Source organism: Amphiura filiformis, chromosome 14, assembly GCF_039555335.1.
Source record: "Amphiura filiformis chromosome 14, Afil_fr2py, whole genome shotgun sequence".
NCBI lineage: Eukaryota > Metazoa > Echinodermata > Ophiuroidea > Amphilepidida > Amphiuridae > Amphiura > Amphiura filiformis.
Window position 1 is genome coordinate 50,131,239 of NC_092641.1, and position 26,335 is coordinate 50,157,573.

The 26,335-nt window shown below is 37.8% G+C and overlaps 1 protein-coding gene across 26 annotated transcripts in view; it reads right to left on the reverse strand.

Moving 5' to 3' along the window:
- Positions 1-26,335, reverse strand: part of LOC140170248 (uncharacterized) — a 244,712-nt gene that overhangs the window by 121,656 nt on the left and 96,721 nt on the right. Inside the window, exon 5 of one of the 26 annotated variants that reach the window (XM_072193622.1) lies at positions 3,277-3,718. The exons of 16 other annotated variants lie outside the window; for them this stretch is intronic. In XM_072193622.1, the coding sequence (XP_072049723.1) occupies positions 3,311-3,718 (408 nt within the window). In that variant the 3' untranslated portion in view covers positions 3,277-3,310. Of the gene's footprint in view, positions 1-3,276; positions 3,719-4,913; positions 5,457-7,176; positions 7,714-9,006; positions 9,442-15,955; positions 16,528-17,483; positions 18,208-19,137; positions 19,564-20,373; positions 20,838-22,282; positions 22,721-24,639; positions 25,063-26,335 lie in introns of those variants that run through there. 9 more of the 26 variants (XM_072193591.1, XM_072193588.1, XM_072193596.1 and 6 more) reach the window with 9 other exon arrangements.

Genomic DNA, 26,335 nt, shown 5'->3' on the forward strand with positions numbered 1-26,335 from the left:
TCTATTAAAGGTCCGTAACCCGATCGACAGCATCATCCCCGATTTTTTTCATTGTTGATGAGGTTTTGGTATCACATAATAGATACTATTTTTCTCATTACTATCCTGAAATTTGACGCTCCAAGTCGATGTATTTCGGAGAAATCATGAATCACAGCAGTTTTTACAGGTATACCAGTTTGTAAACAATGGTAAATACTTTGGAATTCTGGGAGGGAATTATGAACGAAATATCAGTCACCGCAAGACGGTGCGCCGTATATAGTTATGAAAACGGCAACGTTAAGCGTGGTGTGCTAAATAGCTCAATTGACTAGCGTGCTTTGTTTTTTACCCGAGAGGTACCGGTTCAAAACCCGGTCTCGGAAGGGTTTTTTTCCTCTCCATTTTACCCAAACTTTTTTTTATATTCATTTGAAATGTACATATTGCAAGGGGAAATATATTTTGTTTCCTTTTTTTTTTTTTTTTTACGAAAAAAAAAAATTTTCCGTTCAATACGGGCCGGGCATTGTACAGCATGTCAGCATTCGTCATTGCCTGCCCAGAATGCAATTCACGATACCAAGGTATTGGATTGCAAATTTGGCTATTTATTCACATTTACGCTGAAAATGCTCTCGCTTTTTCACAAAGCAGCATAAAGGAGGCGATATTTGATATTATTATGTAATTTTAAAGACAATCCATATCCAAAACCAATAGGGTTACCCCCCTGTAAAGGATACTCTATTTGAAATATATTGCATTGCGGGATATCATGTTGCCTGCACTGGCAACATGCTGCCTGGTCAGGAAGTGTTTACTGGCCAGGCAGTGGGACCAGATTGGTAATTGCATTGCCCCTAGCTTGAATCAGGGGTGTGATTGGTGCTTTCTGAAAAAAACCCAAAGCAATGAAATTGCGAAGCGGAGCGAGCGTAGCTCTCGCCTGTTGCGGCGGGGTGTCCAGGGGCCCGCTTAAGGGCCCCTGGTGGGGTCCAGGGGCAATGCCCCGGTGGGGGTTGAGGGGGCGAAGCCCCCAAAGCCAGAGGGGTTTTACACACTTGAGCACCACTGGAGATGCAATTTCATGGGGTAAAATGCAAAAATGAGAAACTGTTAAAATACTTCACTTTATAGTATCAAAACATTTATTATCTGTGAATAGATACTTCCAGTATCATATCATTCACATACACATGAGAAATTGCATCACCATTTTTGCACAGTACAGTGTGTCTATTAATCATCCAGTCAGGGTTCTAAGGAATTTTCATTTTAAAATTGGAGATTTTCTCATATCCGAACTGAAAATTCGGAAATGTGACATCTCTGTTAAGCATTTAGCTTTTTTTTTTTTTTGAAAATCCGGATTTTTTTTTTTTTTTTAATCCCAAAAATTTCAGAAATCCGGAAAAATCCGGAAAAATCACACCCCTGTTGAATGATGAACCATGGCAAAGAGAGTTTTCATGTGGCGTAAGACTTTTCAAAATAAATAGTCAACACAATAATGAACAATAACCTTTTCTGATTAAAAAATGTTAACATATAACATACCTTCTCACTAAGTAAATTAAGTATACATGAATATAACAATTATACAAAATGGATACAAATTATTAGGAAGTATATTTCTGAATATTAATGAAAATAAGAGTTAACCTTGCTCACAGATAATTTGTCTCCCAGTAATGCCAACACAAAAACCATTTTAATAAAGTAACTCCAATTACAACTATTTACAATACAAGACAACTATTTACAATATTCAGTAAAATTCCATCTACAAGAATATATGCCTCTGATTTAATGATTGTTTTTTTTAATGCTTTTAACAATACTTTAGGGGTCATATTTGTTCAAATAAAATTCTAAGCACCCCTAATTAGAGCAAGTAATTGAAAGTGAGAAATTTTGTGTATATTTTCTATGGCACGTGCAGTTTATTAGGGTACCGCAAAGCATAATGGGATACTCCCTTCAGCTGCTGTGATTACTGCTACAGGCAGCTGTACAAACAAGTATTACTGAAAATTCTACCAATATTGTAATGTTGTTGTGGAGGGTGTCTACCTTACATCAAGAAAACACTCATTTAGAGGCATATATGTTTGTAGACAGAATTCTACTGTATTACTTTTTTTGTGAGTGCTAGAACATCACATGAATATTAATGTACAACATGCAACAGAGTTTAGGGACGAAATTAAAACTCGACCGGCGGTTCCGGGTGATTCCGACCAGTTGCTATTGTTCTAAACAATGGAAACCAACGGCCCGGAACCAGTAGCTGACCGCCGGTCAAGTTTGATTTAAGGTGAGAAAACAAGGATACATATTAATTCCCAAAAGCCATCCAGTTGAATCTTTTTTTTTTATAACTTTACAAATTAAAAACATTGGAAAGTGAAATTGATGGGAGGTAAAATAGGAAAATCTGCCTAAAATTTGTCATTTTTGCAATGGCAATTAAGGTGTTTTTTGTTATCTGTGGGGATCGGGAAGTGGGGTTACCTGAATGGGTGGCTCCATTTGAAATTCAAACCCCTGTATTAGAGATTAAGTTCATCTCTTCCACAGGGGGTGTACGGATTTCAACTGGAATAGCCCATTTCAAGCTGAGGGAGCTTTATCAAATTCTTCACCACAACATAAATCATTGGTCATGAAATAACATGCTCACCCCTACATATAAAATCTCATGCTTTTGTCTACAATACAGATATTTATTAAGAGCTGGGGCACTATTTCAAGTTCCCAATCCAAATTAAATTTGGTCCAAGTCCTCAAGTTTTAATCGCAATCTTGCATAATGTGGATATGATATGAAATCCTAAACCTTAATTCTACACTATACAAACCCCATCCAGAACTTAAGCCCTACCCTTATGATGGTTTCAAACTTTCCTGCCGCTTGCCGCTCTGAAGATGATTTTACTTCACTGCGCAGTCTCAGTCGCTAGCGGTGACCAGCGGCAAACCGATATATCGATCACTCCACCGCTTTGCCGTGGCGGCAGCACCGCTGGGAGTTGAATTCAAGTCAACTCAGAGCGGTGCCGCTCCGATGTATGAGAACAAAATACGATTTTGGAGCAGTGCTTGCAGGAAAGTACAAGCGGCATGATAAAGCGTCATGCCGCTCAGCGACAAGCGGCAGAAAGTATGAAACCAGCATTACACATGGTGTACTAAAACATGTGGCGTAGGTACATGCCCAGATATCTTCTGCTTCACCGCTGTGGGAGTCCAACCATATGTGTGGGGGAAGGGGCTGAGCAGCTACAATGCCCCGTTTCTCCCAAAGCATGCACCTGATAACTTATCAGAGCTCTTCAAATCCATCCAACGCAATTTTCGATGCCAAATTTAGTCGAATGATCTCTGCCCTAAGGTTAGGCCCCACGCTATTAGGGCATGGCAGAGCATAACGCCTTGCATACTCTTTCGGTGGGATGACATACTCCTGAACCTTAACTTCTACTTCTACAGGGGGTTTCTTCACAAAAACCACAGAGAGTCTCCCTTGTCCTATTAGTTTTAATTTGTGTAATTCCCCGTAACCTTTCAAATCATTCATTGCACTGGCGATTTCCTGAGGTGTTGTTAATCGTAGGCGTGTGGGAGTTCCTGATTTGAAGGTTCTTGTGGTGACTACCGGACCCGGGCAGCGGAGTATTGCCGCTTTAATGTTAGATGCTGCAGACGGTATTGAATCTTTGGTATCCAGAGACTGTAAAAAAATTCAATTGAAAATAAATAAATTCCAGTGCTATGAAGTTGATCAGAGCCACTATGACGACAACTTGGTGACTTTCTTTAACCCTAGTATGAGAACTACCTGCCAATTGGCCAAAAAGAAGTTTTCATTATCAATTGGACCAATCAGCAATATTGTTAGAATAATTTCACCACACAAAAAATTGGGGCGAATTACTAGTAAAGCTCCATTCTAATTGGTGATTAAAGTGAAGATATATAATGTAATTGACCAATCAGAGGCAATGTTAGATCGGCAGGTAATGCTCAGGGAGTTAATGTTTTATCTCTAGAATTGTGCAGTGTAAGTGGTAGTTTGTGGTATACAGGGTTAAATCTTTTACTCTTGCAATGTTAAATACTCAAAATAGTAATGTTTTTTAAAAAACCGCCACCAGCTACTGAATCCCATGTATTGTCACTACAACTACACTACCAGGTTTCTATTGCCGTTGCCTGCACAGGCTTAAAGTCAAATTACTTGGCTGTGCCAGGAGGGTACCACTGTAGCACCGGTGCAGTACCACTGTTGGTGGGTCCTATGCAGTAGCAGCATTGGTACTGTGTAGATACTATGTATGTGTCAGTCAGGTACCTTGCAGGCAGCTGCAATAGGAATCTTGTTGTGTAGGTGGAGTATTAATGAAGTTAATAGACCTGTACAACTATTATACAACTGGCAAAGTTTTTACTATTTAGTTGACAGCACCTAGCCAATGTTACATGTAACTATACACAAAATGTTTGTTCTAAAACAAATCTTTTTACAATCTTCAATGTTACAAAATGGTTGAATAATACAATATTTAAAACAATAAAAAATGGTTGAATGACACAATATGTAAGTAGTAACATTAATCACACAATCTACGTGAAAATTTCTATTGTATGTATAATTATCTAAAATCAAACCGAAAGTCACTTTGCCACCAATAAGCCACATATCTGACAAAGTGTCACATGAAACTGGACCACTTTGTCAATCACTTAAGACCTTCCACTCTAATATCTACAAACCTAGGATCACTAATTCAATGTAAATAAGCCTTGCAATACCATCGATGCAAATGTTAAAATGAATGGAGCCCATTCAAACTTTACCAAAACTGTTGTAATTTAAGTAATACCATTGCAAAGTAATGCTATAAAGTAATGCCTTGATGCAAATGTTAAAATGCCTTGAGACCATTCAAACTTGAATACCAAAACTATTGTACTTAAGTAAAAGTCTGTACACTTCCTTAACCGAACAAAGCTTTCAAAATCATTTAAAAAACCCATCCAAATCACTTCAGCAACTTTGCCGGTACAGCACCCATAGAGGCCAGCTGATGACGTAAACCCAAAGACACCGATTTTGAAACAGGCAAATTATATCTAGTAGTGTAATGCTCCAACGAACACAAATCCGGATTAGCTGCCAAAGATTCCACTATTTCCTCCGGAGGTTTCTTAACAAACACAACAAAATGCCGGTTCTTCTGCATCTCAAGGTCCAACGCCGTTCCCAGATTAGCGGAATGAAGCTCATAGGCAGCTGCGGCAAACTGTTTTGACGACATCATTTTCAAAAATTTCCAATTCCACACGACTACTTTGTGCTCCACAACTGGGCCTTTAGTTTGCAGAATTGCAGCCATTATATTGCGTTTGGTAGGCTCCACATGCTGACCAAGTTTGGATTTGTCATAACATGCATGATGTCGAGGTCCCTGTATACGGTGAGAAAGAGATACAGAAAATGGTTCAGCAACTTCAAAGCAAAACATTTTAGTTGCAGCAACATGCATAATGATATAGTCAAGCAGGGGTAGCGCAAGCTCAAAAATGTTAAGTGTCCAGTTGATTTTTTGCGGACCCTTTGAGCCCTGCAAAAGTCCAGTGAGAATCTAAGGGGTCCGCATGCACAACCAGAAATATGTGGTAACTTGTCAAGGTTGATGTTATTGCATTGTCATTGTATTGACCCGATTATTTTCATGATTTTTTAATGCTCTATTCGGAAGATTTTTTGAAGTTTTCCGTGTCATAATTGGTACCTTTTTTGTATCGACAATGACAAAAGACTTTATGAGCAACTCGGCAATGAATTGCTTCCATGCATCATAAAATTTAAGGTGTCCAGGAAGTTTTGATAGGACCTGTTGGTCAGCTTCAACTTGTAATTTAAGGGGTCAAAAACAAAAAGTAAAGTGTCCAGGACACACAAGAATGCGACCACTGTAGCCAGGATGTGTATACAATATTCAACTCAGTGATCTAGTTTTAGACCGCAAAAACTGGGGCCAAGTTTCAAACTGTCGTAATGTTGAGGCTCCTGTGTAGTGTACGGTGAAACAGATACACAGAAAATAGTTCAGCAACTATATATAACCCACATAAAGACCACATAAAACTGTTGTATAACTTGTATCAGTCTGTTCGAATCAACATATCTGTTCAAGTTGATGTGCAGCATTTGTTTCAGTAACATGCAGGCCGTTTGTTAAATGTAATAATTTATATACGATAGGATAAGCCACTCAGTTGAGCAAATAAAGTTCTGTATCACTCCAACGTACAACAGGCAGACAATGCTAGACTTGCTGTATCAAAGTAGTATGTAGCATAATTGTGTTAAATCATAACTTATAATCGAAGACCTGGAACAAAGTATTATCAAGCCTAACAACTGTCAAGCAAACAAAATTACAAGTAAAGTCAGTTTCACTATTAAAGCAGTAAATAAGCATTGCAGTCTGCACACATACATTAATTTTTGGGTTAAAGCTCCCAAAATGCTGGTGAGGTGATACAGGGATAGGATACAAGTGTCATGGCCCGACTATAATTTCTGGTAGTCAAGCTCTACCAGGTTTGTACTGAACTTTGGTCATCATAATCATCTGACTCCAGTTATGTTCATCCTCTGCACCCAGCCTACAACATCATGGACTGTGCGTCAGTGTTTGCGTCACCAGTTGCATCTTCCATCTGCGCCTGTTGTGTGTTAAACCATGCGCGACTTGAGCGCCCTACGCCTACTACTTGGAATGCCTCTACCATCTGGCAGCTCTGCAGTAAACAACATCATCAACCGCAGAAGCAGCTCATCTGCTCGAGTTAGATTTACACGTTTGTGCTAATGTTTTCTAATCAGAAACGAGTCTCCGAGTATTTCTAATTTTTACTGGGGCCCGAGCAATGATGAAGACCTGAGCATCGCTGGATTTAGATGTTTTTGCTGACTTCGAACTTTTGCCATGTTCAAAGACTTTTGTCTGACACAGCGTTTATTTTATAGGCCTATTGGTCTAACGGCTCGCATCCAAACACTTTACTTGGAAAACCACTTTTATCACCTACTAAAGTACTATATGCGTGCCGACGTAGCAACCTTGTCTTATAATTTCTATAGCTTTGCTAGTATATGTATAGCCCCATATATGCCTGTCCTTAACATACAAATTACAGCTAATCACATAAAAAATATGTTGGATAATCAACAAACTATTTGAATCAATTGTACAAAAAAACAGTCTGAAAACACCATCTAAATCACTTCAATAGCTTTTCCGGTACAATGCCCATAGAGGTCAGCTGATGACGTACACCCAATGGAACTGATTTTGAAACCGACAAATCATATCTGGCGCTGTAATGTTCCAACGAACACAAATCCGGATTAGCCGCCAAAACTTCAGCCATTTCTTCGGGCGGTTTTTTAACGAACACCATACTAGTATATCGACCCCCACATATCTGTAGGTTTAATGCGGTTCCCAGATTAGCCGTCTCCAGTTCATTGGCGGCTACAGCAAATTGTTTTGACGACATCATTTTCAAGAAATTCCAATTCCAGACTACAACTTTGTGCGTCACAACCGGACCTCGACTTTGCAGAATGGCAGCCATTATATTGCGTTTGGTAGGATCGGCATGCTGGCCAAGTTTTGAACTGTCACGCTGCCGCCGAGGTCTGTAACTTCCCTGTACAGAAAGAGAGATAGATAGAAATGGTTCAACTACTTGAGAGTACCATTGAATAGATTCATCAGGTTTGTAGATATACATTAAGGAAAATTTTCATTGAAACAAAACCAAATAATTTACTCACTATTGACGGTTTCGCCTACTCAGATCAGGAGAAGAGGAACCAACGTCAGGAGAAGAAGAACCAACGTCATGAACAGAGACGAGGGGGCCCACTACCTGAGTCACATGTATGATCCTCTCCTGGCTGTAAATACACCCTCTACAGGATACGTCCAACCGGAAGTAAGGATCATCCGTCATCATTCTGATGATGCCTATCGACCATGATAGGCGAAACCGTCAATAGTGAGTAAATTATTTGGTTTTGTTTCAATGAAAAATTTTCCTTAATACTTGAGAGTATCTTCGGTTGCAAAAACTTGCATACTGATAGTCTTGGGTATACAGTTGTCTCAGTCTGTTAAAGTTGACATGTACCAACTTTTTCAGTCACTAGGATTCACAACATGCTCATCTATCAGGGCACAATTCTTTAACCCCAATACATTTGCACATTCATTGAATGACCTTTGAAAATTTGGGTACAAAAACTCATACTCTGCAACTGGTTAAATTTTGCAATATAATTGTTTCATTAAGGTTATTGAACTTTGCTGTTGGGATGAGGCCATTGTGGTCCATAGTGAGTGGCATATTAAAAGGCTGTCTTGAGGAGAGAATGAGCTATTCCAGTTGAAATCCATGCCCCTATGAACGTAATCTTCCACATAGGGGTGTGGATTTCAAATGGAGTGACCCATCCCGGTAATCCTAATTAATGTCATGTCTTCCATAGGGTGTATGGATTACAATTGGAATAGCCTACTGCTAGTCTGAGGGTCCTAGAAGGGAAAAAAATCATGAACATGATGGTACAGTAACCTCGCTGGTTTCATATGGAATCAAAAAATGTAAGCCCCCGTTTCTATCATTTGTCTGCTTAAATCTAAGCATATTTCACATTGATTATGTTGAGAAGTCCATACACTAAATAATGCAACTATCTAAATCACATCACACAAAAAATTCTCACAAAAACCTTCTAGTTCTACATATAGAAGTTATTAAAGACGAGGTTGCTACAAGGAAGCTTAACTTCTACAGCTTTATCAATATAGTCCCATTTGCCCATCTATATTTACAAGCAACACTGGCAATAAAGCTTGCAGTTACGGTAATCAAATAAAACACGATTAAAACTGAAAACTGTTTATGCAATCAACCAAGTCTAAGACTCGTACAAAATCGGTCTCCATAGCGCCATCACTTTAACAGCTTCGCCGGTATAATGCCCGAAGTAGCCAGCTGATGACGTAACCCCAACGATACCGATTTTGACACCGGCAAATGATATCTGGAGCTGTAATGATCTAACGAACATAAATCCGGATTCGCCGCCAACGCCTCAACCATTTCTTCGGGTGGCTTTTTAACGAACACCACACTAGTATGACGACCTCCTAAGTTCAATGCAGTTCCAAGATTTGCAGACTGAAGTTCGTTGGCAGCCGTGGCAAACTGTTTTGACGACATCATTTTCAGGAATTTCCAGTTCCACACGATTACTTTGTGTTCCACCACAGGACCTCGACTTTGCAGAATCGCAGCCATTATATTGCGTTTGTTAGGCTCTGCATTCTGACTAAGCTTTGCACTCCCTTGTTGTCGAGGCCAATGCAATCCCTGTACAGTGAGAAAGAGATACAGAAACAGTTCAGCTACTTCAAAAAATACTCAAGTTGCAGAAATAAACTTTCAAAATAAGAGGAAGAGAGAGTGATGTATATACAAAAATCAACAGATTCAAACTACATACATGCCTGTCATGTGCAAAAGTAGTACAATATTAGCCAAGTCAAAGACAATTATCTGAATATCAGCCAGCTATCTTCAATAAAACAGCAAACGATTTTTAATATCGCAGCAAACGATCTTCAAGATTGCAGCAAATGATCTTCAAGATCAATATCGCAGGCAATAATCTTCAAGATCACAGCAAACAATCTTTAAGATCGCAGCAAACTATCTTCATGATCAGAGCAAACGATCTTCAAGAAACCTAATTCAGCAGCTAAAACCATGGCATTAACATCACAAGCTAAAGTCAAAACAAAACTTTTCCAAGTTTACAAAAACATACTGAAGACCATCACACAAAGGATTGTTAAGAACAAAATCTACCACCATCTGCATCTTTTTGGATGGTTAATGAAAGTGGATTATTTCAGTTACTAAGTTCAGACTGCAATGGTGAATGGAGATACACACAAATCGCATTGGTCCTTGGTGTTCATGATACAAACTGTGGATTTCAACAGGTTCACCATCAGACAAGTGTAAAACTATCACATAGACCAGATGTAATACCTATTTTGCTGGAATTTTCAGCTCAATATTTTAACAAAATTCTAAGTAAAATCTTTTGTTCCATGCTATCACGGTAAGTATCACATGCTAAATTATTGGATCATTCCATTTGAAATCCATACAGGCTCGCTGCAAGACACAGCCTTATAATCTTTAACACAGTATGGGTGACTCAATCTGAAGTCGACACCCCTTACGTGAAAGATTAAGGTTATGTTTTCCACAGGGGGTGATAATTGCATGATTTCAAATGGAATAGCCTTTAATTGCAGTCATGAAATATATTTCAAGTCCATTTATTCTGAGTATTTTTTTACATCTATACACTGAATTCTATCAATGTTTTCAAATGTAATATTTGTTTGTTTGTTAGCATGTGCACACTGTATTTGTTTTAATATAATTAGAAGTACCGTAATGTTTGTAATAAACGCTCCCCCTCTAATCAACTCCCCTCCAATATTTCCGTGAAAAATTGATAAAAATGCAAACATTTCCATGTCATATCGTGTGAGTAAGCTTAAAACTTGAATCAGTCATGCAGTGATGCTCGCTAAATTGCATGGACAAAACTTATGACTCAAATTTCCATCCATTTCATTGCCTAATTATGGTAGAATTTCCCATAAAAATGCCATTTTCCACTCGACTTCCATGGGCAGAGCCATGGAAATAGCATTAGCATAGTCATAAATCCATCCTTTCTACAGGAGCATCATCAGGAAATTGAACCCAGTTTTTAACTTTTTTTTAATTGACAATTCACTTCCAATACACGCCCCCCCCCCCTTAGGAAAAAGGCGTTTATTACAAACAATACGGTATGTCAAAAAGCAGAAGTTGTTTTGCAAAATTTTACTGTAATACTGTAATTGTTTTAAATTGTTGCATGTAAACTTAATATTGTTGTTTCATATCACCTATAATGAAAGATCACACACAATAAAGGATCATACCTATGACAAATCATTTACTCTTTAAAACAAAATAAAAGTTTTATTTCTTGACATTATCATCTACAACTATGAAACTCTTTCCTTGTAACAAGACATTTTTCTTTCAAGCAACAACATCTAAAACATTTTAACTCTGAAATTCACCTTGCTTTTTAGCAATACAAATACCATCACTTGGCAGGAAAAACTTCCTATGTGTCATTGGCCCCTGAACATGTTTAAAGCAAAACCTCTATAACCTGTCGGCAGTTTTGTTTTAAACATGTTCAAGGGCCACAGGCACATCTAGGAGGTTTTTCCTGCCCAACGATGATACCAATCATGTACTCGTTTCAAAATAAGTTTCATTGTGCTCTTCTAGTTAAAATTCATGTACCCACTATGGAAGACATGACCTTAATCTCCCACACAGGGGTGTTGATTTGAAATGGAATCACCCATTTAGGTAACTCCACTTGAAATTCACACTCCATGTGGAAGATTGAAGCTGTGTAATATTGAAGTCATGTCTTCTATAACAAGTGTATGAATTTCAACTAGAATAGCACATTTCTTGCCATTATATAATCTACACAACTACGAGACTTTAAAAACAACAGTTTCTTTTTTAAAGAACAACAGTTTCTTTTCAAGAACATCTAAAACATTTTAACTCTAAAAGTTACCTTTTTAACAATAAAATACAATATTAAACAGTGCAGAGACAGAAGTGAGCAAATCTTTAATGCCACACAATATCAAGAATCAGATACTGTATTTCCTCTATTAAACGCCAACATGTTGTGAAATTTTTGAAAAGGCGAGGGGGGATTTAGGACGATAACTCCTGTTAAAATTGTTAGGCAAGCTTAAAAATAATCCTGAATTGAGGAACTATGAACTTCGGATCCCTGGGCCTCAAGGAAGAACAGATGATTAATTGTGTTTTCAACTGATTGAGTGTCCCAGGTTAAAGAAGAAATAAAACAAAACAAAACAAATGATTCACTTCCAGGTTTACAATGTCACTTTTGCCAATTATCAACGCCATTACCTCCGTGTGTGCACCTTGGTCAGCTTACTAAACAAGATATAGGAATGAAAATTACTTGTTTCAGGGGAAATAAGGAGGGCGTTTATTTCATTCAATGTCAAAAAGGCCGATGGGGCATTTATTAGAGGAGAGTTTAAAGGAAATACAGCACATGATATGAATGTTCCTATTCTGTCAAACATTAAAGTACACAAAATCTTGTCCATGATTTTTTTTAATGCTCAAGGGCACATCTAAATTACTATTGAATTCAACAGAATTAGTGCCCTCCTCTAATAAGCACAACTACATATCATTTAGAAGCAACATTTGTATTATCGCCACTTTTTCAATACATATTTACAAGTAAATTCCATCTTAATATAAACATCTAAATTTACTGGTTCAGGATTATGATGATTTTGACTTCAGATACAAACTTCAAAAATACAATTGCAATTGAAATCGACACAACTATGGTCTGAAGACATGGCATTACTCTGCCATACACAGACCTGCCAACCCCTGAAAGTCCAAATGCGGGACACTAAAAAATCTTCCAAAATTCCAACGAAATTACGACGAACCTTCCGAATTCGGAAACATTGACACAGTGAAAAGCTGAAAATAACCTCTTCACCAATCCGAAAAAGATACGCAATTCATCGGTTATACAATGTTGCATCAATGAACCATGCACCGGCGATGAGGCGAAAATAATAGCCTCCTTTTAATGGCAACGTTCATACATATCCAATGTATTACAATGGGCAACGTGAATTTAACACGCAAGCACGCGTGCTAATCAGGCTTTTAATAGCGCCACCACATTTTCAATGCATTTAAATAGGTATAGCGCCGCCGCAATTCTTTTCGTGCCAGACGATATCGGACAATTTGTTGGTTTTTTAATGATTTTTTTTCAATGGACGGAAATGCGAGAATGCGGGGCGTCCCGCATTTTCGGGTTTTAAACTGAATCGGGACTGTCCCGCAAAATGCGGGACAGTTGGCAGGTCTGCATACAGGGAGTGTGAATTTCAAATGGGGTTACCTGAATGGGTTACTCCATTTGAAATCTATACGCTTTGTGCAGCAGATAAAGGTCATGTCCTCCTTCTATGAGCTGTACGGATTTCAACTGGAATTGCCCATTCAAGTTGTTAAGATGTGTGACTTACCAAGTTTACTTTCCTGCATTTTGTTTTACTTCAACTTAACTTTTTTTATTTGAACCTTGTGTTTGACAGCAACACAATTGTACATGAAATCCTTGCATCCCCAGCACATTCAGTTGAAAATTTACACATCTTATAATGCCTACATTTTAATGTAACATACAATTTGTTTTAGAATGTACATTGATATTTTTATCATACTTCCCATTTACACATCCTGTCTTCGATCTGATTGGATTGTACAAAATGTTTTCCAAATTTTAAGAGATTAGAATACAATATCTGCCTCAAAGTTGTAGTACACAATAAAAGAAAACAAAATACCATATATCCTTAGAAATCACCCTGAAATGACAACCTATGAACTATGACTGCCGGTTCACTTCCGGGATTACCAATGCCGATCGTGTGTGTGGACCGTGGTAAGCTTACTTACACAAGATAGCATGGAAATTGGTTTGTTTCATGGGGAGTTATAGGGTCATTTATGTAATTCTATTTTTGAAGAAACTAGAGGGCGTTTATCAGAGGATATATGGTACATGTAATGTTCAATTGTGTTCTGTATTTAAGTTGAAAGAGACTACATACATTAATTTTCAACAACATATTTGAAGTGAATTGAACTTTAACTTCAACACTACACTATTTTTCGCTAACGTTTGAAGACCATATTCGACCTAATAAGCACTCCTACAAACATTTGCAAGTCACAACTGTCTTCGCATCCTCATTTTGATGTGCCTGAATATTTAAATGTGTACATCCATATCAAAAGGTTGTACTTGTCAGCTGCTACATGCGTCTCTTTTTATATAGCTAGGAATAAATACCAAGCTCTTCTCAAGCGGAAGTCACATGGTTTAGGAATACAGAGAACATTCCTAAACCATGTGACTTGGGAGTGATTTGAAGTGACCTCCACTTGAGATAAGTCAAAGATGTAATCCTAGCTATTCTGTAAAATGACACAAATGTATCAGCCCAAAAGTACATCCTTTTGATATGAATGTACACACATATAAAATTGTTAAAATATCTAAATAAATTCACCCCTTGTGACTTAGGAAAATGATTGATTTGAACTTCAGATACACTGAATTTTGAATGCATCTGTGTGTTAATTCCCTGTTTTGACTGGAGTTTCATTCCATCTTCTTTAATAAGCATTAAAAAAAGTTCCCAGGCACTAATTAGGTCCAACACAGTTATTTTCTGATTAAAACTTCTTCACTCTGGCAGGTCCTAAACATTACAATACACAACTTGGTTAAAATATCTTATTTACATATCAGATGCATGCATGCACCTGAATTCAACTTCTGAACTGACAAATTATTCTTTCCTACATGACATGCTCTTGCAGTTGAAATCCATACACCCTGTATGAAAGAAACAATGAGGTATAAAGGATAGAGTGCCATGCTCGCCGAATCTGTGAAGCAGGTTTGGGTCCCAGTTTGGGTGCTGGATAGATCACAAAGTTGAACAAATCATGTATTAAAACGCATTAAATTTCCCAGTATACCATTGTCTTTATCAAAAAAATGCTGAATTATAAAGGCAAACACGCCTGAATCTGGTATTTCATCAGTGTTGCCACGCTAAACAACTCTACCAATTTCGCCTTCAGTCGCCGTTCCTGTAGCGCTGCATGGCAACGGGCGAATGAACTAGATTTAGGAGCGTGCTTGCCTTTATTATTCAGCAATTTTTTGATAAAAAAATGGTACACAGTAAAGTTGAATATGCTAAAACAAGTAATTTATCCATACATGCTAGAGTAAATTCAGTTTCCATTTTAGTTGTATTTGATGCTGATTTTGTTAGGTCCCTTCATTTCATAATGGCTTATTCAGTGTGTGATTGTCAATGAAACGGCAACGTACCAGCTCGAGCTCAGCGATCTATGTTTTTCTACGTAATTGGAAAGAAATAACCATAGTCTCCCACACAGAGGGTGTAACCCTGTTTGAAACTCCCAACACCCTCTGTGGAAGATTAAGGTTATGTCTTCCATAAGGGTGTATGGATTTCAACTGCAACAGCCCACTAGAAGTATGAACTTTCTACTACTAATAAACAAAGAACCAATACAACAAAAAAAGGAATAACATGTCTACATAGTAACAGACTCATCTATTGATTTTTTTAATTATACTCTAGAAAATATCACTAAATGTCGATGTTTTTTTTTATATATTATACACAGCAGTTTTTTTTTAGTTCAATGGCAAAAACTGGAAAAAATATGGCTCCCTGCCAATCTGCTATCCCACATGCCTACAAATTTTGGGGAGGGGACTTTTAAATGTGTTAATCTCCAACATGTGTTTAAATGGTTCTGCAGGGGTGTGAGAGGCCACAGACCAAAAAAGAGGAAAATTACTAAAAACGCTGAAAAACAGCGTAAAATCAGGGTAAAAATGCCAAATATGGGCTGAAAATAAAAGAAAATGCGTAAATTTTGGCAACAAAAAAAGAGGAAATCAGCTGAAAAGAGGAACTCTCACATCCCTGGTTCTGGGATTAATTGATTAATCATTATCCAGGCATGAGAATGATTATCCATGAAAAAACCAGAAAGTTTGAAAATAGCTTTAAAAATGTGTGAAATTAGGCTAAAAGGCCAAAAAACGGCTGAAATTAAAAGAAAGTGCGGAAATTTGGACCCCCAAAAAGCCTGCATTCAGGCTCAAGCTTGAAAATTCTCATTCCTGATTATCCCATATACCGTTTTGCAAGAAGACTAGTTTCACTCAGGATTCGCAAGCTGGCAACATTCAATGAGTGTCTGAGCAACTTTTATCCGCAAAACTACAACCAGAACATGATCAAATCACATCATTTGCTTCTGATCAACCACTTTCATTGCTGCCAGCTTACTTCTTAGAGCTAATGACACACACTTGGATGGGGGTAGAGCATACCGTGCTGGATAAATATCCAGAGAACACAAATCCGGATTCGCACTCAGGATCTCTACAATCTCTTCCGGTTTCTTCTTGACAAAAACTTTACTACCACCGCTGTGTGCGGTGTTTCCACAACATACCACCTGTCCAAACCCTGCCTGTTCTAAGGCAACAGCGCCCTCTAGGAACTCACTAGAAGATGTACTGCGAAGGAATTTCCAGTTCTGACGTACGGCTTGATGTATGGCGACAGGACCAGCGCACTGCATAATGGCTGCCATTATGTTACGCTCTGTTTTCTCTGAATTTTGCCCTAGAAGTTTACCTCTACCTTCACGTTTCTGCAAGGGCAAGAATATCAAACTATGTTTATTTCGGACTGTTTTGAGACTTTCAAGTTGAACTTCACACAACATATTTGACACAATATGCAAAGCGCACTTGGTTAAATATTATTTCAACATTTTGAATAAAGAATAACAAAATTAAAATTTAACGGAAATCGTACATTAAGGCTTTAATGCCAAAAATGTCTCATATGTATTACATTATTATGAAACTGTTATGAAATAAAACAGAACTGAACTATATATAACACATGTTAATTGTTAAGATGGTAACATAGACACAATTATTTGTTTTTCACCTACATGTACGAGGGGGTATCCAAAAGTTTTTGACATCACCCAGAAGTGAAAGAGCTATACCGATGAGATTTTGTCAGTGTAATCACTGGTCCTTATGTACATTATGGTCCAAAAATGGTCTCATAAGTATGTTTACTTTCTTCACAGGTGGCACTAGATGGGAAGTAGGCGCATAACCTAAAAGATGGTGAAAATTGAGGCATGCAGCGTGATTAAGTTCCTGCATTTGAAGGGTTAGGCCTACAATGCTTAGAAAATCAATGATGAAATGAAAGCTATCTTTGGTGATGATTACCCATCATATGGCACTGTTGCTTTTTGAAAAAGGAATTTCCAAACTGGCCACATGTCCCTCACAGATGAGCCAAGAAGTGGACGTCCATCACTTACGGATGATGCGGCCACAGTGAAGAAACTCAAGAAAGTGGAGGATCTTATCATGAAAAGGTTATGCGCCTACGTCCCATCTAGTGCCACCTGTGAAGAAAGTAAACATACCTATGAGGCCATTTTTGGACCATAATGTACATAAGGACTAGTGATTACACTGACAAAATTTCATCGGCATAGCTCTTTCACTTCTGAGTGATGTCAAAAACCTTTGGATACCCCCCTCGTATTATACAATGAACATCAAAACAAGTTTTTCAACGATACACTGTTCATGGATTTCTTGATATAAAGTCATTCAGTACTCAGATTTCACAATGCAATATTACAGAAAAAAAAACCTACATATTATAAACAGCACACAACCATTGAACTTCCATGGTTTTTTTACCAGTTTTAGTCAAACGCATTCATATATGCTCAAATCTGTATACAGTTTATTCGTTTTTAAAATGAACCATTATGCATGTAACTTCCCCATCTGCAACAGGGAATACCAGACCCCAGACTCACAAAACTGGTAAAACTTTTTACCTGCCTAAGTGCCCAAAGACCTACGATGACCATACATCACATCATTTGTTTCTGACCGACCACTTTCATCGACACCAGCTTACTTCTAAGAGATAATGGCAAACACTTAGAGGGGGTTAGAGCGTATCGCGCTGGATAAATATCAGGATAACACAAATCTGGATTTGCACTCAGGATCCCCAAAATCTCCTCCGGTTTCCTCTTGACAAAGACTTTGCTAACGCTACCTTTGTCTCCGCCACAACATACTAACTTTCCAAACCCCGCTCGTTCTAAGGCAACAGCGCCCTCTATGAACTCGCTAGAAGATGCATTGCGAAGGAATCTCCAGTTCTGACGGATGGTTATCTGTGTGGAGACAGGACCAGCGCACTGCATAATGGCCGCCATTATGTTACGCTTTGTTTTCTCCGAGTTTTGCCCCAGGAGACGACCTTTGCCGTGGTATTTCTGTAAGATTAAGAATATCAAATGTTTTACGTAACTTTGTTCATGATTTTGCTTTATGAAACGGAAGTATGACATTCACATTTCCTTCATTTTTGGAAATTGTAAGTCTATGTGTACACAATAACACAATAATAACACACAGTTAAAAAAAATAGGTATACGACAAAATGATCTCATCTCATGACAATGTACAGTAACTTCCAATTAACAAACATAGCTCACAGTTGACCTCAAATCGTGTGTATGAGTTTTTGTACCCAACACACTCAAAAGGTCATTCTATGCATGTAGAAGCCTATCGGGGTTAAGAACTGTGTACTGGTAGATGAGAATGTCAAAGCTCCAACCTTATTCGGTACCACTCAAAAACTGTGTGCAACTAACGAAATAGCCAATAAATAAAACAAATTAATATGCAACAATTTGGGACTACACAGGTTAAGCCTTAAGTGGCATATTGATCCATATTATAAATATCATAATTATTTCAATCTTTATGAAAATAAGGAAACTTTGTGCCCACAGGTGTGTATTGTTTATTACATATATTGGGTATATTTTCTTGGGTACGATCCTATAGGGATTGTACGATAAAGGCAGAAGCACACCCAAATCACATCCAGAACCGAGAACCCATTTAAGCACCCATGTGCTGTAGATATGTGATACACTACAGAGCCTATCATGCATGCAAACAAAATACCCAACCTAGAGATGTATGTGGATGACTAAAAGGAGTTATTCCATTTGAAAAACCCACACATCCCAGTGGAAGATGACTGCACTGCTACCTTCATATGGACTAATACAATGCCTTTCCGACACCAGTTTGTCGGACCAATCTTATACAATCCATTCAGCTCAAAAGTTTCTGTATCTGATATAGCATAATGTGATACACCAGAAGGAAAATAAACCTAACCAAAAATCGTATCTAAATGAGGACTACTGCATTGCCTTTTCCGATACAAGTTTTTGTTTAACAAGGCTAGCCTTCACAGCCAAGCTAATAGACTTAGAAGGCGACTGATGATATCTATCCTCATACTTCTCAAAAGAACACAAATCAGGATTGCCCCACAAAATATTCACTACTTCCTGTGGCTCTTTCTTAAGGAACACAGTGCGCAAGTTTTTCCTATTAGGATCCGCACTTGTCAAGGTCCCCAAACCCAAATTTTCCAACTCTGTCGCAGCATTCTGAAAATCACTAGTGGTGATGCTGCGCAGGTTCTCCCAATTGCGACCGACGACTCTCGCAGTGCTGATGGGACCTTTGATCTGCAGAATCGCAGACATTACGTCTCTTTGGGTAGGTACGGGGTAATGGCCACGTTTGGTTGATCTTTTCCTTCTCTGCAAAGAGAAAGAAGAAAGTGATAGTTTTACATTTCTTCCTTCATTAAATCATGCAGTTAGTAACTAAGGTTACGAGTACATGCTTCTGTACATAGTATGCATGTTGGGTGTATTGTAAGGATGTTTCATTATAAGCTGGGTAAATGTTGTGAGTATTGATGAAAAGTCTGTAGCTGTAACCATGTTTGGCAAAATTATTCGAAATGCTCAGGTCAAGGAAGTCCCATGTTACAGTTGCGTAAATTCACAAACGTGTATGCTAGGGTGCTTCAAATGCCCCAATTATGCTAATAATACCTGAAGTTATGCTAATGAGTAGTCTACTCCAAAACCACTTTGCTTCTCGCCACACAAACCTGCCAATTTTAATTTATAGCACCAACTTCCAATTAGCTGTAAATACCTAATACAAGAAAATTGATATCCTGGTAACTTGCAGTGTGTGAGTTCAATATATACCCACACTTAAAACAAAAGCCATTCCTTAAAATAAAGTAGTCAAACATTTTTTTCTTTTGATTCAATTTTCTAATTAATTTTGTACTGCTCCCTGCACCTCTTATATACACATACGAGTCAAATGCTCAGCCTAATGCTGACTTCCTATATAACAAACACATGGAAGGACAATCATAATATGATAGAACAAGATTTACACTACAGTGACAAAACAGATATTTAAAAACTTTTCAAAACAGATATTCCTCTCTTTTATCCTCCATCTACCGCAGTGCTTTCTCCGATATCCATTTCTGTCCTGCAAGCCTTAAAAGGTGAACATTTAAGACTTCCTCCGATAGATTTCTGTCCGGAAAGCCTTAAAAGGTGAACTTTTAAATAAAACAGACTTCCTATGTTCACTGCATCTACTGCAGAGCTTTCTCCGATATCAGTTTTTGTTTGACAAGGTTAGCCTTCAACGCCAGACTGATAGTCTTTGAAGGTGACTGATGGTACCTATCGATATACTTCTCATATGTACACAGATCTTCATTATCTTGCAATAGCTGCACTACTTCATACGCTTCTTTTTTGATGAACACAAACTGCCTATTCCTTTGTTCTGGATCGGCGTTGGTATAAATCCCAAACCCCAATGTCTGAAGCGCGGTGGCGGCATTCACAAAATCTGCACTACTCATGGATCGCAGGTAATCCCAGTTGCGTCGAATCGCACCAAAGGTGCTGATAGGGCCTCTGGTCTGCAAAATGGCCGACATAATGCCTCGTTTTGTCACGCCGACATGCGAGCGAGCTAATCTGTCCCTTCTCTGCAAATCAAGTAAGAAAAGAAGAAAGGAATGTTTGAATGCTTGTTTGTTCTAACAATCATTCTGCAAAGTTACAAAGGAATAGTGGAGGAAAGCAAAATGTGTAAGGCTTGTGTATGAATATTGCATGGCATGCAGGCCATTTGGATAAAACAATAGGATCCACAACATGCTCATCAATTAGGGCACAATTCTTTGACTCCAATACATTTGTACAATCATTGAATGACCTTTGACAATTTGGGTACAAAAACTCATACTCTGCAACATGAGGTCAAATTTTGCACTATGATTGTTTAATTGAGGTTATTGAACTATGCCATTGGGATGAGGCCATTGTGGTCCATAGTGAAACACAGGAGAACAGAGAAGATACAGATGATATCCTACCGAGATGGGAATAGACCCTCACTTCTTACCTAAAATGTTATCCGAATTGGGTATGGGAATATAACCAGACTTCCAAATGAGCACGAAATACTCCAGTGACAAAAACCATTTTTAAGTAAATATCTTGCAGACTCCATTTTAAAATGATACTAAATGCAATCACACACAGAGAAATAACATGCATGGGTGTAGAGGAGACCCAATATTAATCCAGACTTTGAACTTCAGAGACTAGCCCCTTATGTACTTGTGGTTTCTTTTTGGTAACCAAATTACCCATAACACAAAGTGTGAATTTCAAATGGGTTTACCGGAATGGGTGATTCCATTTGAAATCTACACCCTGTGTTGGAAATAATATCTTCCATAGGGGTGTATGGATTTCAATTGGAATAGCACAATGGATTTCACCCACAAGTCGCTTTTGATTATTTCATATAACAATATGCTTCACATTGACCTATGTATCAATTTCCATGTTACCTATTAGTTTTTTAATCTACCAAACATACAGTTACGCCTATCCTCAGATGATTTAATTATCTTTCCCGGTTCGCCAATAATACAAAAAATTAACCATTTATAAACTGAACAAGCAATGAGAGCAACTCAGAACCAAACATAATGACTGGGCTATTCCATCTGCAATCCATACACCCCTATGAAAAACATGAATCCTGTGATCTTAGTTTCATACAGAGGGGTGTAGATTTCTAATGGAGTCACGCATTCAGGTAACCCCATTTGAAATTCACACTCGCTATGTGGAAGAGTAAGGTCACATCTTCCATAGACGGTGAATGGATTTCAGCTGTATTATCCCATTGATAAGTAAGACAAGTTTAAGAAAATTTTAAGATCTGGGGTGTTAGAAATATGAAAATGCTGCTGAAAAAGTTAACTTGTATGGATCATTGTGTTCACAAGCATTTGTATTTGCCATATCTCATTCTAATATATGATGTGCTGTATGTCTGTGTAATCAAATATATGTTAAAACTTTTTCTACTGAGTGATATTATTTGTTTATACGTTTGTTTCAACAATATTTTAATAGTCATTTCAGCTCATCACATGAAGTGGTTTTTAGAAACCAATTTCATAGCAACAAGTCTTCCACGCAACGTAAAACTGATAGATTTTGATGCTGCCGCATTATATCGTGTTGAATACACTGCCACGTCACACAAATCAGGATTTGAACCCAAGATCTCTTCTACCATATTTGGAGGATTCTTGACAAACACCGAAGTGCAGGACCCTGTAGTTGTGACGTCCACCAAGTTACCAACTCCAAGATCTTGAAGCTCGTTTGCGGCTTCGAGGAACTGCTGCGCTGAGATATTGCGGAATATTTTGCGGTTTTGGCGGAGGGAGTTGGTGATTGCCACGGGTCCTGCTGTCTGCACGATAGCGGACATGATGCTCCTGGTGGTGAAAGCTGGTGGTTGCTTGGCAGCTTCATTACCATCCGGGTTGACAGGATCAGTTATCTGTACAACAGGGTAAATGAAATAAAATACTGTCAACCACTCCACAGTTTGGCTTTCATATTAACCCCTGAGCACTACCTGCCAATCTAACATTGCCTCTGATTGGTCAATTACATGATATCTTCACTTTAATCACCAATCAGAATGGAGCTTTGCAAATAATTCACCCCAATTTGTGTGGTGAAATTATTCTAACAATGTTGCCGATTGGTCCAATTGATAATGAAAACTTCATTTTGGCCAATCGGCAGGTAGTTTTCATGGGGTTAATTCCCCACAACCATAATGATACAGACTAAATGAAATAAAGTACTGTCAGTTTGGTTATCATGTATTAAAGTTTAATTCACCACAACCAAAACTACAAAAAATTGTTGGTTCATGATTAGCTGTTAATGTTACGATACAAGATGTTGTTGATAGTATTGTCACTGTGTCCATGTCTGATATGTTTGTATGGTAATGTTGCGTGTTGATGATGACAAAGATAGCTTTTAGACATTTAATTGAGACATTGAGACAGCTAAAACTAGCTATAAGCCTGAATAATTAAAATGCTAAACAGTCAAAACAATTGGAACAAATATTCCCACTGAAAACATTTCAAACCATCAATTCAGCCTTTATGAACAAAAAATTCCAATAATCCAATTAGGTGACAATGCTCTTCAAGAAGCCTTACATTTATTATGTTCAACACAATCACTATTCTAGATACTCCCTTCATTGCCTAAATCTACATTACTTTAAAATCTCATAAATCTACATTACTTTAAAAACATATCTTCATTCAAGTACTAAATAACTAAGCATGATTCCCCTTTAAAGTGTTACATGTAATCCAAATGTCAACTGAATAATGCTTTGGAGTCCTGAACTATGATCAAAATGATCGCCACACAATGTCTACTGCATACTATTATTCCAAAATGTATGTTGGGGAGTTGTATAAGGCCATGCGTTTTAAACTGGGTACACCAATAGGGTGGAGCAGTACTTTTGTGCGAGATTTTTTGTGCTAATTATTATTATTTTTAAGTCAAGGGTGTCAGCTACCTAGACAAATTACCTATCAATTTAAAGCTTTTGATGAGACCTTTGTATTGATACCATAACATTTTATGTAGCATTTACCATTCTATCCAAGTTATTTGATTTTAGTTAAAAAAATGACAGGGTGGAGCCGAGGATTGATATGGAGGATTGATATGTAAATTTAACTAAAAATTTCAAAAAAATGGTGTTATATTGAAATATTTGCTTCTTTTAATTGATTTTATGTTTTAAAGACTTAAGAACAATAATTTAGAAACTAAAAACGGAACGGTAACTCTGTCCTAAAATTCAGTGAATTTCTAGTGCAAATCATTTGATTACAGAAAATGCCTTAAATTGCACTGTTTGTGTGTAAATCCCTATTCGAAATGCCTCAAATGGGTGTTTCAAATATGTTCGCACACAGTGAAACCTGTAGTAGGTATCACAATAAAAGTATACATTTTTTTAAAGCTCTTGAGCCAAGGAACTCAAATATGATGTTCTTTTCAGCATAGGGTATAATATGTAAAAAATATATTCCACTTAAGGTAGAACATTTTTTATGGAAAATGTTGCTATTCAACTTCCACTACCTCCCTAACCAATCTTCCTACTGGGAAACTAATATCATTTTTGGATTCCCTGTTTAATTTCCTGTCAGGAAATGTATACTTTTCTTGTACTTATGGGTTTAGTTAACAAATAATTATATTTGTATCAAAAAGCGGGAAAAAAATTGGAAATTTTGAGTACCGAAAAATCTACCAACTCAAAACACATGGCCATAACCATTTTCCTGCCAAAATAACATAACCTCATTGAACTACTGAACTAGCAAAGGCAAGCATGATTATTTACAGTACAGTCAGAAATTTTTCTCCGCAATAAGTTTCAAGTCACATAAACTGTTTCTCTGACACAAGTTTCATTCTCACAAGCCCAGCTCTCACAGCAAATGTTATTGATTTGGCTGCAGGCTTTTTATATCGCTCCGCATATATCTCTGGATCACAGAGACTTAGATTAGCCTTCAAGAGATCAAAGACTTCCACTGGAGGGCGCTTTACAAACACTCGAGACGATACGGTTTTTCCCAAGGTTACAAGAGTTCCTAAGTGTAAAGTTTCAAGCACTGTGGCCGCCTGTATGAACTCATCTGTAGGGACGTTGCGCAGGAATCTCCAGTTCTGCCGTATGGCATAGCGTGTGGATACTGGACCTGCCGTTTGGAGAATCGCAGTCATCACATTCTGTCGAGATAACATGGAATGCTGGGCCAGACGTCCGGGTTTCTGCCGCCGTTTCTGTGAAGTAGGGGGATACAGAAAAGGATGTCACTTGATGAACTTCTTGTTTTTCAACAGCATTAGCAAGTGAAAGAAGGAAGACATGGATGGGTAGCGGTCTTAAAAATATCATCACAATGAAAAAGCATTTTCAAACTTAGCGCTCCAATATATTCTTGAATCCATGACATTAGTTTCAAATACCAAATACCAGTATCCTAGCAGTTCCTGATCCAAGTTTGACCTTCAAACAATAACCATGCTTTAGTTCTAGAGGTTCAACCAGTATGCAACTACCATCTGCACGTACATATATTTACATACAGAATTAATGCTAGCCACAGAGGCTTCAACATAAAAATTTTGGGATATTTTCTCAAAATATCAAGAGTCAAGACCTATCTTAAGAATCACTGAACCGAAAACTAAGCTTGTTTGTATTCATTTCAATGCATTTTTCATGCTGATTCCAACTATGTTCATGAAAATGTACAATTACATTACAAAAAAAAAAAAAAAAGAAATTTGTCGTCTGCAGTCGACACCCGCACGGAGAGGGTTAATTTTGCATGATGACCAGTTTGCTCACTATAAGATAATGTTAGCTATAGACACTCACCATTATCACATTTGGTATTTTAATCTAGTTTTATATCAATTAAATTTAGGGTTCTCATTTGTCTGCTGCACAACATATGGGTCAGTCCATATCAAAACAGATTGAGTGTACACCCACCCTCTTGGATTTTGCTCTCCTTTGGCTCAGGGGTACCTTTCATGGATCCCTAGGTGAGGTCACAAGAAAAAATTCAAATTCCATTTCGTTTTGAATGGCGGGCAATCAAAGTTTGGCGACCTCGACCAAAATTGGGAATTTAAGGGTCCAAATGACAAAGTGCTCTCTTTGAGGGCACTTTTTCTTAATTAAATCAGTTGTGACCCTCTTTTTGAATGTGGTCACTCACTGGCTGTGTCTGAAATGCCTAATGCCAAAAAAGATTGATTTGAATTTTGTTGGAATTTCAGGGGGTCAAAATCAGCACTTCGTACTGTTCAATCAAATTATCTTTGATTTTGAAGGACCCATGATAATGTCACAGTTCACTTATAGGTCCTAATTATGTTCAGAATGGATTAACCATGTGCCAATGTCTATGAGCAATTCAAAAAAAGAAATTTCTAGACCCCCTACAGAATTTTAGGCCCCCTAAAGTTGTTCAGCCACAAATGGCGCTTAAAATCGGCAAATTTTGACACCTAATAACTTTAGGTGTACACCAGATATGAATTT